Source organism: Electrophorus electricus, chromosome 25, assembly GCF_041902795.1.
Source record: "Electrophorus electricus isolate QZ-2024a chromosome 25, ASM4190279v1, whole genome shotgun sequence".
Lineage (NCBI taxonomy): Eukaryota > Metazoa > Chordata > Actinopteri > Gymnotiformes > Gymnotidae > Electrophorus > Electrophorus electricus.
This window is the reverse complement of record NC_137521.1, coordinates 6,841,734-6,861,893: the sequence shown is the minus strand read 5'-3', so window position 1 is coordinate 6,861,893 and position 20,160 is coordinate 6,841,734. Positions and strand designations below refer to the sequence as shown.

At 44.7% G+C, this 20,160-nt stretch overlaps 2 protein-coding genes and 1 long non-coding RNA gene across 4 annotated transcripts; 1 reads left to right on the top strand and 2 right to left on the bottom strand.

Moving 5' to 3' along the window:
• Nucleotides 1-1,274: 1,274 nt before the first annotated feature.
• LOC145653788 (uncharacterized) lies at nt 1,275-12,504 on the top strand. Of its 2 annotated transcripts, none has more exons than XR_014119985.1 (4): nt 1,275-1,535; nt 7,117-7,175; nt 7,892-10,317; nt 11,118-12,500. XR_014119985.1 is itself a non-coding variant. In XM_081708011.1 (4 exons), the coding sequence occupies exon 3, from the start codon at nt 8,320-8,322 to the stop codon at nt 8,875-8,877; it is 558 nt and encodes a 185-aa protein (XP_081564137.1). In that variant the 5' UTR covers nt 1,275-1,535; nt 7,117-7,175; nt 7,892-8,319; the 3' UTR covers nt 8,878-10,317; nt 11,226-12,504. The 2 variants fall into 2 exon arrangements, 1 of the variants encoding a protein (XP_081564137.1); XM_081708011.1 differs by having other exon boundaries at nt 11,226-12,504.
• A 186-nt stretch (nt 12,505-12,690) lies between these two features.
• Nucleotides 12,691-16,320, bottom strand: LOC113572032 (uncharacterized). Its single transcript, XR_003410059.3, has 3 exons — nt 16,263-16,320; nt 16,031-16,092; nt 12,691-12,773 (listed from the first exon to the last, which is right to left on the bottom strand). It is a non-coding gene; the product is annotated as an uncharacterized LOC113572032 (long non-coding RNA).
• A 1,579-nt stretch (nt 16,321-17,899) lies between these two features.
• On the bottom strand, nt 17,900-19,627 carry dmrta2 (DMRT-like family A2). Its single transcript, XM_027001404.3, has 2 exons — nt 19,177-19,627; nt 17,900-19,009 (listed from the first exon to the last, which is right to left on the bottom strand). The coding sequence occupies exons 1-2, from the start codon at nt 19,622-19,624 to the stop codon at nt 18,162-18,164; spliced, it is 1,296 nt and encodes a 431-aa protein (XP_026857205.1). The 5' UTR covers nt 19,625-19,627; the 3' UTR covers nt 17,900-18,161.
• Between the last annotated feature and the right edge of the window lie 533 nt (nt 19,628-20,160).

The window sequence follows — 20,160 nt, the reverse complement described above, 5'->3', positions numbered from 1 at the left end:
TCAGAGCCCAGCTGAGATTCAGCCACACAGCCAGATAAACTCACACTTCAAATAACCCCTCCCTCCAAGAAGATAGCTCAAGATTCCTGCATTCATTTTACTGTCTGTTGAAATCCAGCATCCTTTACCAACTCTGACTGGCTAACGAGGGTACAGGTATACCCATCCGTAATACCACTTGCTGAATTGCAGGTGAGCACTATTTTTTGTGCAGGTGTTTTCGATCTTTGCTAGGCAAATTGTTCTTTCCTTTTCAGAGAAACAGAGTGTCCATGGAGTATATTTTCCATTGCAAAATGAAACAAGCGCTGGACACACACAGTCAGCTGACATCAGCCTGCTGTCACTAACTTCTCCTCTCTCTCTGCTACCTTGGCAACTAGGTGTGTGTGTGTGTGTGTGTGTGTGTGTGTGTGTGTGTGTGTGTGTGTGTGTATGTGTGTGTGTGTGTGTGTGTGTGTGTGTGTGTGTGTGTGTGTGTGTGCACGCGTGTGCGTGAGAGAGAGAGAAAGAGAGAGAGAAAGAAAGAAAGCGAAAGAGAGAGAGAGAGAGAGAGAGAGAGAGAGAGAGAGAGCGCTCTTGAAGCTGGCATATTTCCTATCAGACCACACCAGCCTCCTTCCTGGTGTGCTGAAATTTAGCTTCTTCTCTCTTTCTCCTCATACAGATGAATACAAAAACCCCTTTAGAAACTTACGGCAGTATGTTGCGAAACTTAATAAACACTTCTCTGTTAAGTCAGATGGATTTAAAGTCATCAGAACATGTTTATGCAGCCATCATGCTGATTTCCGCCGGGCCTGTGCCAGAAAAGTTACACTGAGATATCTGGTGTGATGAGTCCTCTGCTGCATAAGTCCCTGATGACGCGTCAGATATGGAGCCTGGTGTAATTAGCATGTTTGGTGGAGTCTCTCAAGCATGTGCTGTAAAGAAGTGAGATGATTCACAGAGGACTCATGCCATCAGAATAATGAGTTTATACAGGTCCTGCATATGCGTAAGAGCATTTCACAATAATACCACATTAACCACATTTCGACTGTTATACTATATACTGAGCATGAGACTCTTCATATTAAAATTCATCTGATTTAATGCGCAGAGAGAAATATTTCCAGAATAATGGTCCGGAATAATTTGCGAACTTTGCGCCCTATGACAAAACAGCCTAACCGGATTGTAAAAATAAACAGAGAGGTTTGGAGGGAATAAAAACAGCACCAGAACAATGTGTCCCTTACAGCACACCTAAAGCTGTACTGACTGGGCATTTAAAGTGTTTTAGCTTTAGGGAAATAAGGCCCCCCCTACGCGGTGCTCCTCGGAGTCTTGCTGAGGACTTTCTCTCCTCCGTCGGGCCTGCGGGCTGCTTCGCTCCGGCGCTCTGCAGGTGAAGACCCCGCGCAGCAGCGCAGCAGCTCGGCGCTATGGCAACGGCGCAGCCCGACATTAAGATTCGGCCGGCGTTCCGCGCGCCCGAGCGCGTTGCGCAGGTTTTTCTCGGGGAATCTCCTCTAGGCTGCGCTTCCAAGGTGAGTGCACTCGCTCCTCGGGAGTTGGAAGCCGGAGATAGCGGCGAGAAGCTATTAAAATATGGGCAGGAATTTCCGTTATCGCTGCGACGGGAGGCAGCGAAGGCGGCTTTGTGTTATTACCGAGATAAAACGCACAGGCGCGCGGCGCGGAGCAGGGAGGCAGCGGGAGGGGGGCAACGGACGGAGGGGTGGTTAGACGCTCAGATTTACGGAATGAGCAAAGCTTGGGGTTATTAAATCTGAAGATTACTCGAGTGTGAAATTGTTGAAGTTTTTTAGCCGAAGTTGAGGGTGTTAGGCGAGCATTAAACAGAAGAAATTAAGAAGCAGTGATACATTATTCCGAATGATTCCCCTCTTTTCCACTGCTGTTCTTCGCTTGCCTTCCTCTCTGTTCTTTAATCTGTGAATGAACATCATGTGACAGAATTCCTCAGAACGAATACCAGCTGCTTCACGTAGGCCTCGTGCTACTAGTTACATGGATGCACGCATAAAACAAAATTATGACAACTTGAAACAACTGAGCAGTCTGGGTAGTAGTAATAATAATAATAATAATAATAATAATAATAATAATAATAAAAACATTTAAAAAGTAATGTAGTAAATAAGCCAAATTAGTTTAGTCCGACTCGAATTTCCACAACTGGAAGGCCAAATTAGACTGTACTTAGCACTGTTAATAAAGGCCAATTGTAGAGTCTCAAATTCAGGTGTTTCTTGATGCATCACTAGCTAAAATGTCAAAAAATAAAACCAACAATGTTGTAAAATCAAAGACTAAAAGCACAATTGCAAGTCAAAACCCTTCAGGCAGCACACGGATCAGCAGTTTAGGAGTTCAGTGTGCTCATATGTACATATCAATTACCTTTTAAATGATCTTGCACTGCAAATATATTTAGGGGATTATTTAGTTAGATCATTAATGCATTTAAAAACCCTTCCTCCCCTCAAGCTTTCTTTATTGTATTTGTGTGTGTGCATACGTGTGTGCGCGTGTCTGTGTTCTGAGGGGAGAGTTTTCTCTGTTCCTCTCTGAAAAGAAAGATGTCTTTTCAAAAGAAAGCATCAGCATCACAAACAAAGGGCTGCCTCAAGTCATAAATATCAAATCAGAGATGATCCACTGGTCTAGAATCAGCCCCAGTTTAGGGCAGGAGCATACACGCGTACATACACCACAGCCTTTGTGAAGGCTTAAAGAGATCCTAGTACGTCCGAGAGCGCCCAACAGTACATGTTTCCAGTATTTATAGTGTCTCTGCTCAGCACATCGCTCTTCCAGCATAAGGCCTACAACTGCTGTTCCCTGATCAGTTTTTCCTCTACCTTTGGAAATCTGCAATGCCCAGCTGCCATTCTCTTCTAACACCCCCCCCCCCACCTACAATCTAGAACCTAGAAATGCTGTTCCTATGTCAGTGCTACTACCTCCTTTTACAAAAGCAACCATGGAGCAGTGGCCAAAGCATGGAAAATGGATTTCACATATGCAGCTCATAATACATGCAGACCCGCATACTACTACCAACCAAACAGACTTCAAACAGCGTAAAATGGGTTTTCCCTTGAATGCTGTTTTGCCTCCAAATTCTGGCTCTACACCCCATGACCACTTTCTGACACACCCAATTCTTTCCTTCCATTGACATTGGACATGTGACATTCAGGACAGAACAAACAGCAGGTGTTAAACTGATTGGTTCCATTGAGCAGACATGCAACACCGTGTTGGATGTGCGTTATGGATTTTGTGGGCAGGATTCTGCGTGAATGTCCAGCCAGTGCTGGTTTCTGAAGTCTCTTTCTTACCAATTTGAGTGAATCTCAGTGCCCAGATAGACCACCAGCTGGGATCTGAGGAAAGTCTCCTGACAAGTAAGGTTATTTATGTTGGTGTATATCTGTCTGTGTGTCTGTGTGTGTGCGTGTGTGTGAGAACAGGGGAAATTTAGGAGTTTGTTTACATGAGAACCTGCTCTCAGACTGCCATCTTGAGATCCACTTGTTAATTTCTGGTGCCATGCTAAAGAGAAAATTCATTAACCTCTGAGACATGCAGCCATTTGGTGAAATGTGCATGTTTAATGTGGCTTAAAAGAGCTTTTTAAAGCCGTAAACACAGGCTAATTAGCAGGACCGCAAGCAGCATACCACATCATACACCCCAGCTCACTCCTAAAGAGGTTTTCCTGTTTACACAAATGACAATCTGTTCTATACACTCTTATATATGCATGCAAACAGATTAGTCCTTGACCATATCTGTGCTTCCAAAAGACACTAACAAAAACTTCCTAAATAGATGGAATGCACCATACCTGTGCACAAAGTTGCTCATATCACCTGGTTTTGCCCTTTTGCCTCCAATCTAGTAAGTGTGCATCTTAGGTGCAAGTGCAAGCCTGCTTCACTGCTTAGGGCAGAGATGGCTTTCAAACCAGTACACACAGATGTCTGCTAGACAGCCACCTGGAAACAAACTCAATTTCCCATAGTCCACCACACATTTTGCAAGTCAGCAAGGTCTAATGATGCAATGAAGCTAGAGTTACAGAGAGAGAGAGAGTGAGAGAGAGACGCTTAGAGAAGTCTAACATAAAGAGAGACCAGCAGCCAATGCTGCGTGTATGTGCGTCACACAGAGGAGAAAGGCCATGACAGATTTAGGTACACTTGTTTGTAGTACTAAGGTGTTTTCCACTATTTATGAGAAAAGAAATGCGACTGATTGCCACAGTTCTAATTACACTAATGACTTCATTAGGGGTATTAATTTATCCCTCATCACTCTTTTGCCAGTAATTAGTCTGAAACTGAGGAGATGCTCAGTATACAGTTGTCATGGAAAATCATTTATCTAAAGTGCCTAATTTTTTAACACCATAGTAAGTTGGGTCCCAATTTCTTAATGTCATGTTCTGCTTTGTAATGCTTAAATAATTGCGATATTACCAAAATGGGATGGTTGAGAAGTGGCATGACTTCAGGACCACTGGCTGACTTGCTAAGAGTGGGAGTTTGAAAGCTTGCCACAAGCCTAGTTCCGCTCTTTCAACTTGTCATGTGAACTAGTGACCATGCAGGTCTGTTTCTCAAACACCCTGGGAAGTAGGTTTTTCTGGTATTTTTGTTCAGTCTTGCCTTGGTGATGAAGTGAACAGGGGTTTGGACTTCCACTTGGTTTTCCATTTCTGTGATTTTCAGTGTTATACTGGCTTGACCTTGTGAACTTAATCCAGGGAAACTATGAGATGCAGAGACACCAAAGAGTCACTTTGATGCTGCGCAAGCGGCCGCATCAAACACAGCTGTGGATCTGTGTGCTTTTACACACTGTGGGCTCCTCGCCTTCACTTTAAGGAGACTCCAAATGCAAGATATAGCAGAGTGGATGAGCAGAACGCCTCTGTTTGCACACATGCTGAACTTCAAAGAGTTCCAACTGAGCACAGACACACACGCACACGCACACACACACATACACACACACACACACACACACACACACACACACACACACTGACCTGTGCAAGGAGGCTTGAGAGCTAGTGGCAGGAAAGGCCCTGTTCCTAACATCAGAAACCACACACACACACACACACACACAATATACACACTTACATACATACATACATACACACACACACACACATTCCCCACAATTTGTTGCTGTCCAGATAAAATCCCTCCTACAAAGATTCTTCAAGGAGGTTATTTATTTCTATAGTGTTAAGTACAAAGAATAAAACGTCTATGCTGCATGGACATGCAATAAAAACTTATCTGTGAACTCTATGCTCAGCTGAAGCAAGCTAACCAGAGTGAGGTTCATTCAGATCACCCCTAGATCCACACGCAATATTCATCTTCATGTGTTTAATCTCAGTAAAGAGCACTTCCAAATTCTCAAGGTCCGCCAGCATGGTCCAGTTCCCCTGCCTCAGCTCCTTTAGACTTGTCCACACCGCCTCCCTTCCATTCCAACAACAATCCAGGGACGGAGCCTCTCACGCGGAATATGAGCACCTCCCTCAACAGGCAACAGCGTCACTTTGGCCCTGAAATCCCCATCCATCACCTCCTGCCTCCCCCCTGCCCCCATGCCTTCCTCTAATCCCAGCTCCATCTTCCGCATACTCCCTCACGCTCCGCACCCACACTCCACTCCAAATCCCAATCCATCATTGTCTAGCAAATCAATAATCAATCTGCAGTAGGCTCCTGTGCCCTTGGTCCATCCGTCTCCATTGGCCGGCATGCTCCTCTCCGCCTGGATAGATCATAATTTGGGGGGCTGTAATTGCTAGTCAGATACAGGGGAGGCCATTAAGGCCAACATGGGCCACTGCTCGACTAATCCCCCTCTCCCTCTCAACCCTGCTCGCTCTCTCTCTCTCTCTCTCTCTCTCTCTCTCTCTCTCTCTCTCTCTCTCTGACCCACTTTGTGTTCTTCATGCCATTTTTTGAACTACTTTTTTTTATTTACTGTGCCCTCTCCAGAAAACTGGAAAAGTCCCAGAAGGAGAAACTCTGAAAAACTGAAAGGAGACATCTGCTTCAACAGACATTCTGTGTGTGATAGGAGCCTCAGTACACTTTCAGCTGTGTCTTTAGCATTCCCATGAGAAAGAACTAGGACAGTGCTAAACATCAAAATTGTTTATTTGATCAATTCAGTAGGAATAACGTTGACATTTATTACATGTTTACTGAAATTTACCACAGATTTTTCTTATTTTTATCTAATGAAATATAATTTCAGTGATTCCAAGCAGTTACTTTAATATCAACAAAAATTCAGTTTGTGAAAAGGAAGCATGAAGTTCTAAAGAAAAAAAAACCTGGCTCTAAGCCAGTGTTGAACTGTCTGCTGATTTGACGTCAGAATGGCTTCCTCAGAGAGCTGGTTTTCCTCCGCTGCGTCGTCGGGGGAGACGGCATCGGTGCCACGCCGCGTCTAGACGCATTGCCTGTTCGCGCCCAGCCGTGTGCTGTTAATTAATTGACTCAGCGAGAGAGCGGCGTCTCAGCAACATGCTCTCCGACTGTGGCTCTCCAGCCAAACAAACCTCCGCACGAGCACCAATGTGGGACATCGCTATCAACCTAAAAAAGGCCACCGCTGGCCAATGAGAGGCTGGGGAGCGCTCAGCAGCACCACCCCGCTCCGCTTTCTAATTTTACCACCGCTGCCTTTCATAAAGTCGTGTATTCCCTGCCGCCGCCGGTCCAGAAAACCCAGGCGCCGAGCACAAACGCCCCCGTACACAGCTGTCCCCTCCGTGGACACGCACCCGCCAACTTAACGCCAGCGAGTAGGAGATAGAAGGTGCAGGACATGCGATTCCTCCACAGCTAATTGGCTGCTGGTAAAGAAAAGCACCCCTGAGGAAAACAAAGGGCCCTTGAAATATTAATGCCCTTAACAACTCTGGAAAATCGCCCACTCCAAAATCCTCTGCCATCCAACTTGCCTTTTTTCTTTCTCTCCAACTCTCCCACTCTCCCACTCTCTCTCTCTGTCTGTCTCCCTCTCTCTCTCTCTCTCTCTCTCTCTCTCTCTCTATAGCACATGGAAGCTGAGTGAGTCATACAAGGCTCAGCATTGGCTGCTAAAAGAACAGCAAGGTAACGTATGCAACATCAGTCCTCTAAGAGCCTCCTGCAGAAAGCCTGCTATCTGCAAGACCTTCAGGTTGAAATGCTGCGAATATCGCAGGCCTAAGAACACACACACTCTATGAGCTGCGGCTCTGGTTTAATAGGGCTTTTAAGGGAATTCCTCAAGGTCTGAATTCATTGTTGGATATAGAGTGCTGTGCTTGGTATTCAATACCATCTCGAAATAATCCACATAGATTGACATCAGATTGGCAATAGAGTGAGGTCCACTGGATGCTAAACCCCCCCCCCAAAAAAAAAACAAAACTAGTCATATAATTGATCTGCTTGGTACGAAAGTGACTGATACAACTAGCATCTCTCTTGCTTCTGCATACGCTATAAATTCCTTCTAATTTACTATTTATTGTGTCTCACCAATCACACAGTGACAGTACCAATGATATTTATCCCATTTTAAAACCATCAAAAAGTAGCTTCAATGAAAGCGAAGAAAAGGCTAGTCAGTCCTACTCATCACTCAGCACTTCACTCATCAGCTACATACTCACATTAGGAATTCAGGCACGTAACCAAATGGCAGGGCTTCATTTTTTTCAGAGCTTCTTGCTGTTACTCATCAGTGCTTTCTGCTGAAATGTACTGTTTGCAATATGCAATTAATGAGTTGTTGAATGCTTTGAACGAATCCCATTCTAAATGTAATTGTCTCTGTTCCCTAGAGACACGAGGACAAGCCTGGAGACGAAGCTGTCAGTGAAACAGGGCTGTCTTTAATCTTCATTTGATGACTTTCACTCACATTCACACACCACGCTATAATTTAACACGAGAGAGAAGGGGGAGCGTGTGTTTTTGTGGGTATGTGTAAAGGGAGCGAGAGAGAGAGAACGAACAGGGTGTAAGCAGGGGAGATGCAATGTTTCAGACAGACCTACTTCTGTCAGTCATGCCTCCTCCCCATCTCTCATTCTTTGTATGTGTGTGAAAATGTCCACACCCCACCGCTGCACACACGCTGGAGTTGGTCGGGGGGGGGGAATGTGAACACACGGGGAAGGGCAGAGTTTGGCCCAACAAATCTGACACTTGCTCAGAAACCAATTCCTCCTGTAGAGACTCCCCCCATCCTATTCTCTGAAATCCCCCCATGCTGTTCTCTGAGACTCGCCACGCGCTGTTCTGTGAGACTCCCCACGCACTGTTCTCTGAGACTCCCCACACGCTGTTCTCTGAGACTCTCCCCATGCTGTTCTCTGAGACTCGCCACGCGCTGTTCTGTGAGACTCCCCACGCGCTGTTCTCTGAGACTCCCCACGCGCTGTTCTCTGAGACTCTCCCCATGCTGTTCTCTGAGACTCCCCACACGCTGTTCTCTGAGACTCGCCACGCGCTGTTCTCTGAGACTCGCCACGCGCTGTTCTCTGAGACTCCCCACACGCTGTTCTCTGAAACTCCCCGCGCGCTGTTCTCTGAGACTCCCCAGGCGCTGTTCTCTGAAACTCCCTGCGCGCTGTTCTCTGAGACTCCCCAGGCGCTGTTCTCTGAGACTCCCCACGCGCTGTTCTCTGAGACTCCCCACGCGCTGTTCTCTGAGACTCCCCACGCGCTGTTCTCTGAGACTCCCCAGGCGCTGTTCTCTGAGACTCCCCAGGCGCTGTTCTCTGAGACTCTCCCCATGCTGTTCTCCTCCCACGTTGTCATCTGAGACTCCCCTTGCACTGTTCTCCAAGCCTCAGAGAAAGTGGGAGCACAGCGGCGTGATGGAGCAGGTTGACAGTGGGACGGCAGGAGGGAAATGAGACATGAGCACACAAGGACACATTTGTGTTACTGTGTGTCACACTGGCAAGGACCTCCGCCCATTTGAATAGGAGTAGACCCAGATGAAGAGGCAGACACACACAAACACACACACACACAAACAAACGCACACTGTACCTTATCACAGACTTGATGGACGCCTCACTCTTCAAGTGAATCAATGAATGTATGTGGAGTAGCTGCAGTGAGGTCTCTGTGCAGCACAAAAACTCCCAGCAGCCCCACTTCTCACACTCCACGCCACGCCCACAGCCCTCGTCCAATCCCATGTACACTGCTCACACTCCACACCCGCCCACAGCCCTCCTCGTCCAATCCAATGGATGCTGAAGGAACCAAAAAAAAAAAAGAACTGCTCCAGTAAAGCTGGCCCTCACTTGTTCAAAAATGTTCAAACACATCATACCTGCCAACATCAGTCTGAAAAAGAGGGAGATTTTCCGGGCTCTCACCAGAAGGCCGGCCCCTATATAACCCTCCAACAACGATTCACAGAATAAAACCAAAGATGTGAGGTTGATATGTCGGCAACACTTTTACTCTTTTCACAAAAGGCAGGAGAATGATTGTTCTCGGCGAGCAGCATTTCCACCTCTGCCTTGCTGATCTGAGCAGCGTTCCCACTCTGTGCCTCTATGGCTTAACTGTTTAACATAGTTAGCATGTTTGCTAATGTCTCCACCATGCTTTACGCTACGGTCAGCCCGACATACCTTACGAACTGCGTGGCGTTTGTTAACGTGGCTAGTGGTTAAAGATGGGAAAATGTTACCAAAAGTAAAAATTTTCAAGCGAATTTCTTCTTCTTGGGAGCCGTTTCATCCGTTTTCAGCAGCGAACTGAACATTTCCAGACGGGAGCGTAAGGGAAGGGTGCGCACAGCACAGTGACGAGTGACACACGGCAGGCAAGGTCATTTGGGTATGTGCGCTGCGGCCTCCGGCTTGGGTTGCCAGATACAAGCCCGCACAGAAAGTGAGAAATACCCATGTGACTTGATTGGTAGGTATGACACAGCACTAAAGTGGTTGTACACCGGTCCAGGTACGCAGTATAGACCCCTACAGACATTCCCAGCCAACACCACATGTCCAGAGAAAACAGTATCATTGTTTACTGTGAATCAGTCTCAGTTAATTGGTTGATTATTTTGGCATCCTTATGTTCCTTTTAGAACAATGACATGTTTACGTTTATGCAAAACACAATGATAAAGACAGTAACTCTGACACCCCCTCCCATCCCAACAAACCCCAGGAACAGCAGAGGCGTGCGGAGACGGGCCTGTTCAAAGACTCTGACTGGGAGACTGTGATTCATTCAGGTAAGACTGAGTGGGAGGTGGAGAGACAGCGCTCTATCCTCCCACATCCCTGACAGTCTACAAGACTAAAAGAATTGAAATTCCACCAGCAGTCCTCAGAGGACCAGACCGAAAATACACTTTTGTTTTGAGCACAGAATACAGTGCAGTACAGTTTAATGTTCTGACCCATATACTACCATTGATTTTTTTTTTTTTTTCCGTTTTTTCTGAGCATGGGTACTTTGTAGCTTTGAGGACCGGCTTGCTGCGTCCTGCAACATTCCGGTCCAGGGTTTGAGTCTGTGAAGAGTGCAGAGACTGCTGGGAGCACAGGGGGGATTAGAGCCTCACCACAGCAAGACATGACTGAGCATGCTGTCTGTCATGACTGTCCATGCCATCACACAACCGGCCTCCATAACACGGCAGAGGTCTGCTGGAGCTTTGCAGAATGTTTCCGTTACGCTGGCAATATGGGAGAAGGGATTCAAGAACCCAATGGTGTCCAGGCAGGGGGACAGCAGATAAGCAGATATGGGACACCAGGTGGATAGAGAATAGAGACGGAGAGATTAAAGAGAGACTGAGAGAGATGCAGATACAAAGGGCGAGAATGAGAAAAAGCCAGAGAGAAACAGAGACAGAGATGAGACAGAGAGAGACAAAGACCAAAGGCACGGAAAGCAAGAGAGAGAGAGAGGGAGAGAGAGAAAGAGAGACCTAAAAGAGACCGTCCCAGGGCTGCGTCAAATTACTCTCATCAAATCAATCTATCAAATTACGCTATTCAATCAATATTTCTCAACATGTTCTTTTAGAAGTGCACAGGATGCTGACCTCTGCTCTCTCCGTCTCTGATCCCCTTTCATGGAGGCACGGGCGTTCACCTTGCCTCCTCACCTGCCTTGACCCCTGCACTGCTAAAGGACACCGGCTCACCTGCCCTGAAGCCCACAGCCCCGCCCCCTCTTGCAGGATGACCCTCCAACGGCATCAACACAATCCCACAGAGGACTGTAGTCCCGCCTCCTTTTGGGACTACAAAGCCTCAGACCTTCAAGTAGCTAGCCTCTCCCTCGGGGACATGAAACATTATTCCGCCCCCTCCATTGAGGAGGAAAGGGTTCGGGGGGGGGCAATTGTGTTCTTTTTTTGTGCATTTGTGTGTTATCTGTTTGTTATTCAGTGTGGACAGTAAAGGCAGCTCTTAGAGTTAAAATGGGTTTTATGTAAGGAGTAATAACCTAAATGGATTTCCTCAGCACCAGCAGGCCTGCAGCTATTTATCTTCCCCCTACACTAATTATTCATTACAGCTCTGCCGGAGGAAACGGGCAACAACCCACAGCTAGATAAGGGTGCCGAAAGGCTCGCGAAAAAAGAAAAAACGACTTTCTGCTTTTGCCTCTGAAAAAGAATTGCGCACTTCAGCGCCTTCCGTTCCAGAAGAGCTTTCTCCAAGAACGCCCACCATTGATAATTCAAACTCCTTTTTACTGCTGAGGGAAACACATTTTCAATTGTCAGAAACACAGGGACGCAGGGGAAGACGTGGCACTTCCCCTGATCAGTACCCGCAGGTGTACTGTGAAATATGTGTACCTTCTAGCAAAGCGGTGGCGTAACAGTGCTACCATCGCCATACTGTCCAGTGTCAAGATGTCGACGCTGTGCTAACAATGTCCAACCAGAAGATGGAGCTGTTGTGCTGATTTTCTTTCTGTTGACTTACCCCCATGCTTGCAATCAAACTTCACTTTGGCGCGCCAGATGCCACTGCTATGACACTCTTGTTCGGTCGTGTCCTTCTCGGACCCTCTCTTAATCCTCCTCTCATCACGCTCGACTCCTGCTTTACTGCATAAGCCCATCAGCTCCATGCTGCAGCGTTGGCACCGTGACACGCAGCCAATAAGGATTTAGACTGCTGCACAGGGACAGAGCAGCAAATTTATAGTGGTGTAAGGAGACCAAGAGAAAGAAGAAGCATACGCCTACTGTACAGATCAACGTTTAATTTAGGCGGAACAGGTTGATAAAATTGACAAGCGGCCCCCAGAGCTGAGGAAACGTTAGCATCGGCTTTTTAAAATGCAAAAATACATAATGGAAGCCTTCAGTAATAATATGAGGGACAATCTATCACTATGGGGTACTTCCATGAAGAAGGGCATGCATAACCTTGAGTGTCCAGGCCTCGGTAAGCGGGGGGTGCGGGGGGGGGGGGGGGGGGGGCGGCTTCGTTGCTTGCAGACCCGGGGCTGGGGAAGGGGGGCGGAGCCGCAGGTCGGGAGGCCGAGCGGCGGTACTGCATTTGACCTTGTCGCCGGCGTGGAGGAGCGCCGTAGGGGTGTGAGAGCGGCTCAGCGAGGCCCTCCTTGCGTTCATGGGGCAAGGCTGCCATCCGGTGTCCAGCGGCTGCCTTGCAGCCAGAACGGCAGCTCCTCCTCTCCTGCTCTTAGCACTCGTCTCAGCTGCACACACACACACACACACACACACAGAAACAAACACAACCACACACACAAACCTGTCGCTCAGCAGCTCGCGTTCTCACCCGTACGTCTCCCGGCGTGCAGATTTGCCCTCACACACACCATCACACAGCTAACCAACCACACCTGAGGCATGTGAAAATTAGAGCATGGTGTGTTGGATGAAGGCCTTACCTCTGCTGGGAGCTCCAGAAGCCCCAATGGACGCACTTAGTGGAAACTGCCTTGTGTACAAAATGTATCCTTCAAGTCAAAACTGAAATGTATTTTCTACATTACTCTCACACTGAGAGGCTATAACATGGTTACACATTATATGGGCTTCGAAACTGACAGTAAAAATTATGGTCCCTATTTATACCACACATGACAGCTATGCGTTATTCGTTTCTGGGGCTTTTAGCATGGCTGCTCTACTCAGGTCAGTGAGGACAACACTGTCACTCATTTATTCATTCATGTTATTCATTCATTTTAATGGATGTTACCAGCAGGGTTCTGATCTTCGTTAAAGTAGTATTTTAACCAAACGTGCTAATATGGCTAACAGTAAATACTATGACCTAACAATTGGTCTGTTTCCATTTGCATAATGCTAATATGACTACCAGTGACCACAACGCGAATGTTATTTCCAAAATGCTAATATGACTAACAGCGACCACAACTCGAATGTCATTTGCATAATGCTAATATAAATAACAGTGACCACAACTCCAATGTCATTTACATAATGCTAATGTGAAATTTGTTCGCATTCATTATTGGCATCATTAGTATTTGGGGATCAAAACAACTCTTAGTTAACTTGCCCACTGGTGAAACATGGTGCAGATGTGCAGCAGACACTCACAGGCTGCAGGCGTGCCGAGCAGAGAGCTGTGCACCGGCCTTTCACTTTAACTGACATTAAACTTAACTGACATTAAACTTGTTTTCAGATGAAGGAATCCAACTGTTTTTTAAACATTGTAAATACATTTCTATGTTCGGCTTTTCAGTTTAGGATGTTTTTCAGCTGTACAGTGAGCCATTCAAAGGTGATAACTGTAATATATTTTACAATAAATGTATTACTTCATCCCTGCGCTCTTCGATCGATACTGTAGTGGTACCGGTCATCAAAGAGTAATTCCTGCAATATTTGAGCTGAAAGAATAACGCTTCTATTTTGTGAGTGTGTTTCCACACTATGCTGGGTTCTGCTGCCTTTCACAACTAGAAATCGAAAACACAAGACCTAAACTGACTAATTATTATTAGCAACGGTCGAGATCAAATTGAGCCAAGCTTTGATAAATTATTGCATTCAGCAGTATTCAGCAGATAGAGCCAAACACATGTAGGCATGAATCACGGCACTAGGTGGTGCTAAAGGCACTTTCCTTGGTCTCTTATGGATACATAACTGCCTGTAGATATCTGGCTATATCCCGCCGTACAAGTTCACAAGCAGCCCAGCAGGTGGCGATGCTAATAAAAACTAGCTTCGTTACAGAAGCTTTGAGTATGTAGTGACTGCTTAGTCTAACAGAATGGTTGCAATGCATATATTTGCAACTGATAAGTAAACAAATCTAAATTGTACTTAATGTTGTGATTTTTGTCAGGTGCTTCCATCTTATAGCCTAAATTATGATTCATTAGATTAACTGTTTACTTAATCCAAAAATTAAAATTTATCACTCTGTATGGGTAAGTAATAACTTTAGCCACATGAGGGCAATGTTGACAAAGAAAAGATATGGTACATTCAAACCACATGCGCTTGAAGACTTCGTTATACACGTTTTGAATCATGTTATTAAGTACTATAGCTCTACAAAATAGACATACATTTCACACTCATTTATAAGTTGAAGTCCACCATTACTATTACCTAAAATTCTATAAACCGACTGTGTGAGTGTCCTGTGTCCATTGTGTCAAGTAATTCGCAGTACTTGCATAATACATGATCTATTGAGCTATGTATGTTGCTATGAAATAGGTTAAAAATAAAACTTTTATGCAAATGTAATCCATTAACATTACATGACAGCAATTTAAATTTAATAAAATAATAAAAACTTATTTTGGTGATTAACGTATTTTGCCAATTAAGTATGGTAATTAAGTTTTAGTCATTATTGTGATTAATTTTATGATGGCACTGAAACATTTCCAGCAGAGAAAACACAACAGAGGAGATATTTTCACTTGTTTTCGACATCAGAAAATAGGAACTCGGAGGAAAAATAAATATGTGAATAGAATAGAATAGGTTGAACATAGGGACATGTTCCAGTTGTGTGTGGTGCACTGCAATAGCCTTTCAAGAAAAGGAAGCATCTCCAATCCTCCCACCTCCCTTACAGTGCAACATCACGTAAACATAATTTAATGCGTACTTGTTTTATATTTGGTATATGGCTTCATGACAAAGTCAATTCCACCCACGCTTTTCACTGCTTTTCCTTGCCTTAGATGCATTCTATATTCTACCAGCAGAGGGGTGTAGACGGCTGCAATGAACAGGGCGTCACTGGTTTGAGTTGACTGAGATGGATTTAATTTTTGTTCCTATTGTATGATGTAGTTAAAGACAAATTACTTAAGTCCCCTCACAATCCACTTTATTAGGAACATTATGTACTATTCATCTGCTGGTGTCAATTTCTGACCACAGTTCTGGTTGGATATTTTTGGGTGCAGAATATGGCACTGATCACTTATTTAAAAAAAATAATAATAATTTAAAAAAAAAAAAAAAAAAAACCTCCAGCATTCCAGCTGTGCCTGATACACTCATACCACCACAATAGCCATAACCATGTCAGTGTTACTGCTGTGTGGAGACTGCTGTGTGCCATCCAAATAACACCTAGTGAGCCATAGTCCTGTGCTCAGAATTGGAGCACTTCTGAATGGGAGAAGGGGTAGCTGACAAACTGTGCATGGAAACAAATGGGAAGTTGTAATTGTATAGCTAGAATACACTTACAAGACAGGTGTACCTAATAAAGGCACTGGTGTAGAATAGAATAGAATGGAATATCACATCACAAAAACATACCAACTAAAAGGAAAAGCTGGCGCCAGTTAAAATTCTTTTTAGCAGTTACATCGATCTTTAGGATTAGCGACCCAGCCCGTAGTTTTCGCCAGAGTCCATTTCAGAATCTTGGGAAAGGTTTATGTTTAGTCTTTCATTTCATTTCTCGTGAGTCTGAATGTATCACAAAGGGAAAACTCACCCGCGGGTAGAAATTCTCTCTGGTCCTGTCGCATCTGCCGCAAATTCTTGTCACAAATTAATCTATTTAGAATAATTATACACATTACTGATGCTCATCAACAAAACAACGGAATGAGTTCTGACTCTGTGTCAAACTTTGGATGGTAGATTTCACATCAATGCCACAAAGCTTTGAGTCCAAAAGCTCTTACAATCAGCTAAAAATTAGGTGATATCTAATTATACTTAACCCGGATGTTAAACTGAGAGTCCTACTCTTCCTCTGGATGTTTTCAGTCCTGAACTAACAGTGTATTAAGTAAGAGGAACTAAAACAGGCCAAAGTCCCTGCTATAATTTATACCTCTTTTTGGCATTGTAGATCCATTTGCATACCAGATCAGGCTCTGGACTGTAGCACGAGAAGCTAGTGATCCTTCTATAAACTGAGAGTTTTTAATTAGTTTGAGACAGTGTCAAAAAGCTCTAGTGGTTAAAAAAAAAAATTAAAAAAAAATGCAGTAAGAGGGGTAAATATCTAAAATGAAGGAAGCATTAACCTTATATCTAGCAGTCTGGTTCATGTAATTGTTCATGAATAAATAAGTAAATATAAAATGGGGCAATGAGGATATTGTGTTACTACTGCAAATGCACTTAATCAAATGTGTATTACAGGGCCTCTCCTGAACATTGTATTATTGGGTTTCTTCTCCCTTCGGCCTTTAAATGAAGGCACACTGTCAATCCCACACTGGTGTTTACACTGTTCTATCTGCCAGGAGAAAGTAAACACTTCAACCCTGGCAAGAGACAGGGTGGGGGGATTACGTTTCCATGGTATCTAGTTTCAATAGAGGAACTATACACTCCTCACTTGAAAATACAGTCAACTCCCGTTTTGAGACTGTCACTTGTTCTGTGGTGCGGTTGTGTAGTCTGTTTTGGGAACAAAACTTTAAAAAGAAGCGATGTTGAAAACTATTGGCCTGGAACAAGTTTAGTGGCTGTATTACATAGCCTACACAGTCCAATTTGGAATTAGAGAAAAACAAAATATTAAGCCAAAGGACAAATTAATATATAAAGCTAATATTTAGAAAATTAGAATTAAACTCTTTAAATTTTAAGGTAATAAAATTGCCTTCTAATTGAAGGTAGCACAGTACTACAACTAGTAAAGCTAACAACAATAACAAAGTCAACATTATTTCTCATTTGTATTAGATTATTATAGTAGCCTGGTTCACTTGACATTAAAAAATCTATAATAAAAAAATATTAATAACAATAATATTAAATATAAATTATACCATTTAGATATCAAAAAAAAAAATAGATACCAAAAGAAACCGAAGTATAAAATAACATTTATTTCTATCAAAATTCACATCGATAATTATACAGCTAGTAACAATGAATCAAGATTTCATTCACCACAATTAAAAGATGCCTGTTCACCATTTTTGTGTGTGTTGACCAATAAAATATTGTTTAGGAATGCAACATAATTTATTTGACTGGAACACAACATATGAAGCACAGAAAGAATCAGAGTCTACGTGAGCCAGTGTCCATACTATAACCGTAACAAAACTCAGCCTTCCTGTTTCGTTAACATGTCACATTTTTACAGATTCAGCTAAAATAATGACGTGATAGACCAAATAATAATGTTAGTATAGTCTCTTTTTTAAAAAAATGGAGAAAAATGATTCTATTAATTGCACCATTATCACATGGAGGCTTGATCTGTTTTGTAAATAATCTAACAGGATTTTAACAAACATGTAAGGAATTTAAAATACACAATTTACATGAAAATACTGGTTACTCTTTAAAGTCGACTTCATGTCATTAGTTCTCAGCCACGACCCACAACCGGAGATCTGTTTAAATTAAAACTTTTATTGGTAACCATTTTCACAAACGACAACAGAAAAACCAACACTAGTTAAGTGTCAGTCACGCCTGTCTCTTTTACATTTTGCCAGGTGAGTACAGCAGAATTCTTTATGTACAGATGATTCATAAGATAGAATATGGGCTGTATAAGTCTTCTTTTAGACACACAACACTTTTTCAACAAAGAGGCTAGCATTAGCCTGTCACTTGAATCCTGTTCTATACACACACCGATCACTGCGCTCTCACTGTTTCTCCGGGGTGTTGTTAACAAGGGGACCGTAAAGTCCATTCGTATAGCTTTGATCCTTGTGCAAGAGAGTCCTGTCTCTAATTAGATCACTAAAAGCATAGTCCATTGGTGGCCTGAAGCCCAGAGTGGGCATAAGCCCCGTGGTGGAATAAGGAGTCATGAAGGCGAGCCCTCTGCTGTGCGCCGAGTAGGCTAGGCGGAGCGGGTTCAACCCCAAGTGCGTGCTGAGGGGGTAAGTGCTCGGATCAGCGCCGAAGTGCGGCCCGTTAGGCTGCAGCGGGGAGAAGGCTGAGCGGTTGCTGAGCGTCATGGAGCCAGGATGGACAGGCCTGGGCGTGGAGGACATGGGTGGCTGAGCACCCTGCAGCATCCTCTCCGCCGTCCACGAGTCCTCCGGGGGTCTGGCTTGTCCACTGTTGTTGAGGATTTGCTCGATGGCTTGCACCACGTCTTTCCCACATCCCTGGAGGACGAGTTCCAGGACGCTGCGCTTGTGTGTGGGGAACACTCTGGTTAAGATGTCGATGGCATTCATCTGCCGGGATGAGGCCGGGGAGGGCGAAGGCTCCTGCTCTTCTTTATCCGTGTCCGAGTCGGACCCGAGCGGACTTATCGACGGTGGCGTCTCCTCTCCATCCTTCACAGGTTTGGTAACTGGAGAATTCACGAATGACTCCCCATCACCATTCTCTGAACCAGAGCCGTGGCGCACCTCTGGGGATGAGATACCAGGAACTGATTCGGTGTCAGTCGATACAGATTTTCCAACTGCAGGCTGTGGGGTGACCGATCCTGGAAGGGGTGTCTTTGGAAACAACTCAAACTTCTGGATGTTTGAATCTGAAAGACAAAATCCTTTAGAATAAATCGCAGCCTGTATGTTCATTGCACAAATTTATAAAAATCCATTTCTTGGCTCAGTTCTTAAAACCTTAATACCATTACGACTAAAAGTTGCGTATTTTGGAACATTAGAAGCCCAAACATGACATAGCAGCTTTACTTACCAGAGTTTGTGTCGTTGCTAACAGGGCCAAAGACTTCGTAGTTCTGACGAGGGGGTATGATGCCATTAGCCGCGGCCAGTGCGAGACCCTCCGCTGTGCCATAGAGCAGCTGCAGTTCCCGGGCTTCGTTCTCTTCCTGCGCTTGCTGTCGACGAAGAGCGACTTGTGCTGCCATGACGCGCTGCCTCTCGGCTATGAGAGTGCATTTGGCGCACATGCAGTCCTTCCACCGACAGTAGCGCTTATGCCCTTTAAGCGCTGACACGACACCATGGTTTCGGCAACGCGCGCACTTAGGCGTCCGAGGATACTTCTCGGTTGCGCGCAGAAGCAGGGGTGGGCCTCTTAAGAGGTTGCCGGCCATGGAGACAGGTATGGTGGCGGCGGCGGCACCAGGGTGAACCTGCGACCCCGCCTGGGCGGCAGGAATATCTGGACGAAGATCCATGTTCTGCCTCTGATAAATTGTCAATTGATATTCTAGGAGAAATATCGGCAATCAAAGTCTTAGATTTGGTAGTATTACGCCTAACAGAACTAATTTTATAAGCATTCGACAAGATGCTTATTCGTTTGTCAAAATCATTCGCAAAGTCAGATTGATTATTCGGGATTTATCGAAGCTACCCGTCCAAGAGCGTTTCAGCAATCTTCAACTTGTTGCGTTCAGTCTATCGGCCCGTTCGACTGATTCTTCTGTTTTTTGGTGAAAAAAAAAAAAGCTCAAAAAAATAACTTTTAAATGACTTTCACAGATTTCAGCTAAAGAAAGCTGAAGTCTACCGGGAAAAAAAATCCCTAGAAGTATTGATCACCATGAAGTTCCAAGAAGGACCGGTTTTGCAAAATGTCAGTCACAGGAGTCGAGCTTGCTCCTTCCAGCAGCGTGAGACACTAACTTCCTCGGGAGATTGCCAGTGGATACAGATCCCCTCTCTCTCTATTGTTGCTGCTACGTTTTCATTAGACAAATTTGACAACAAT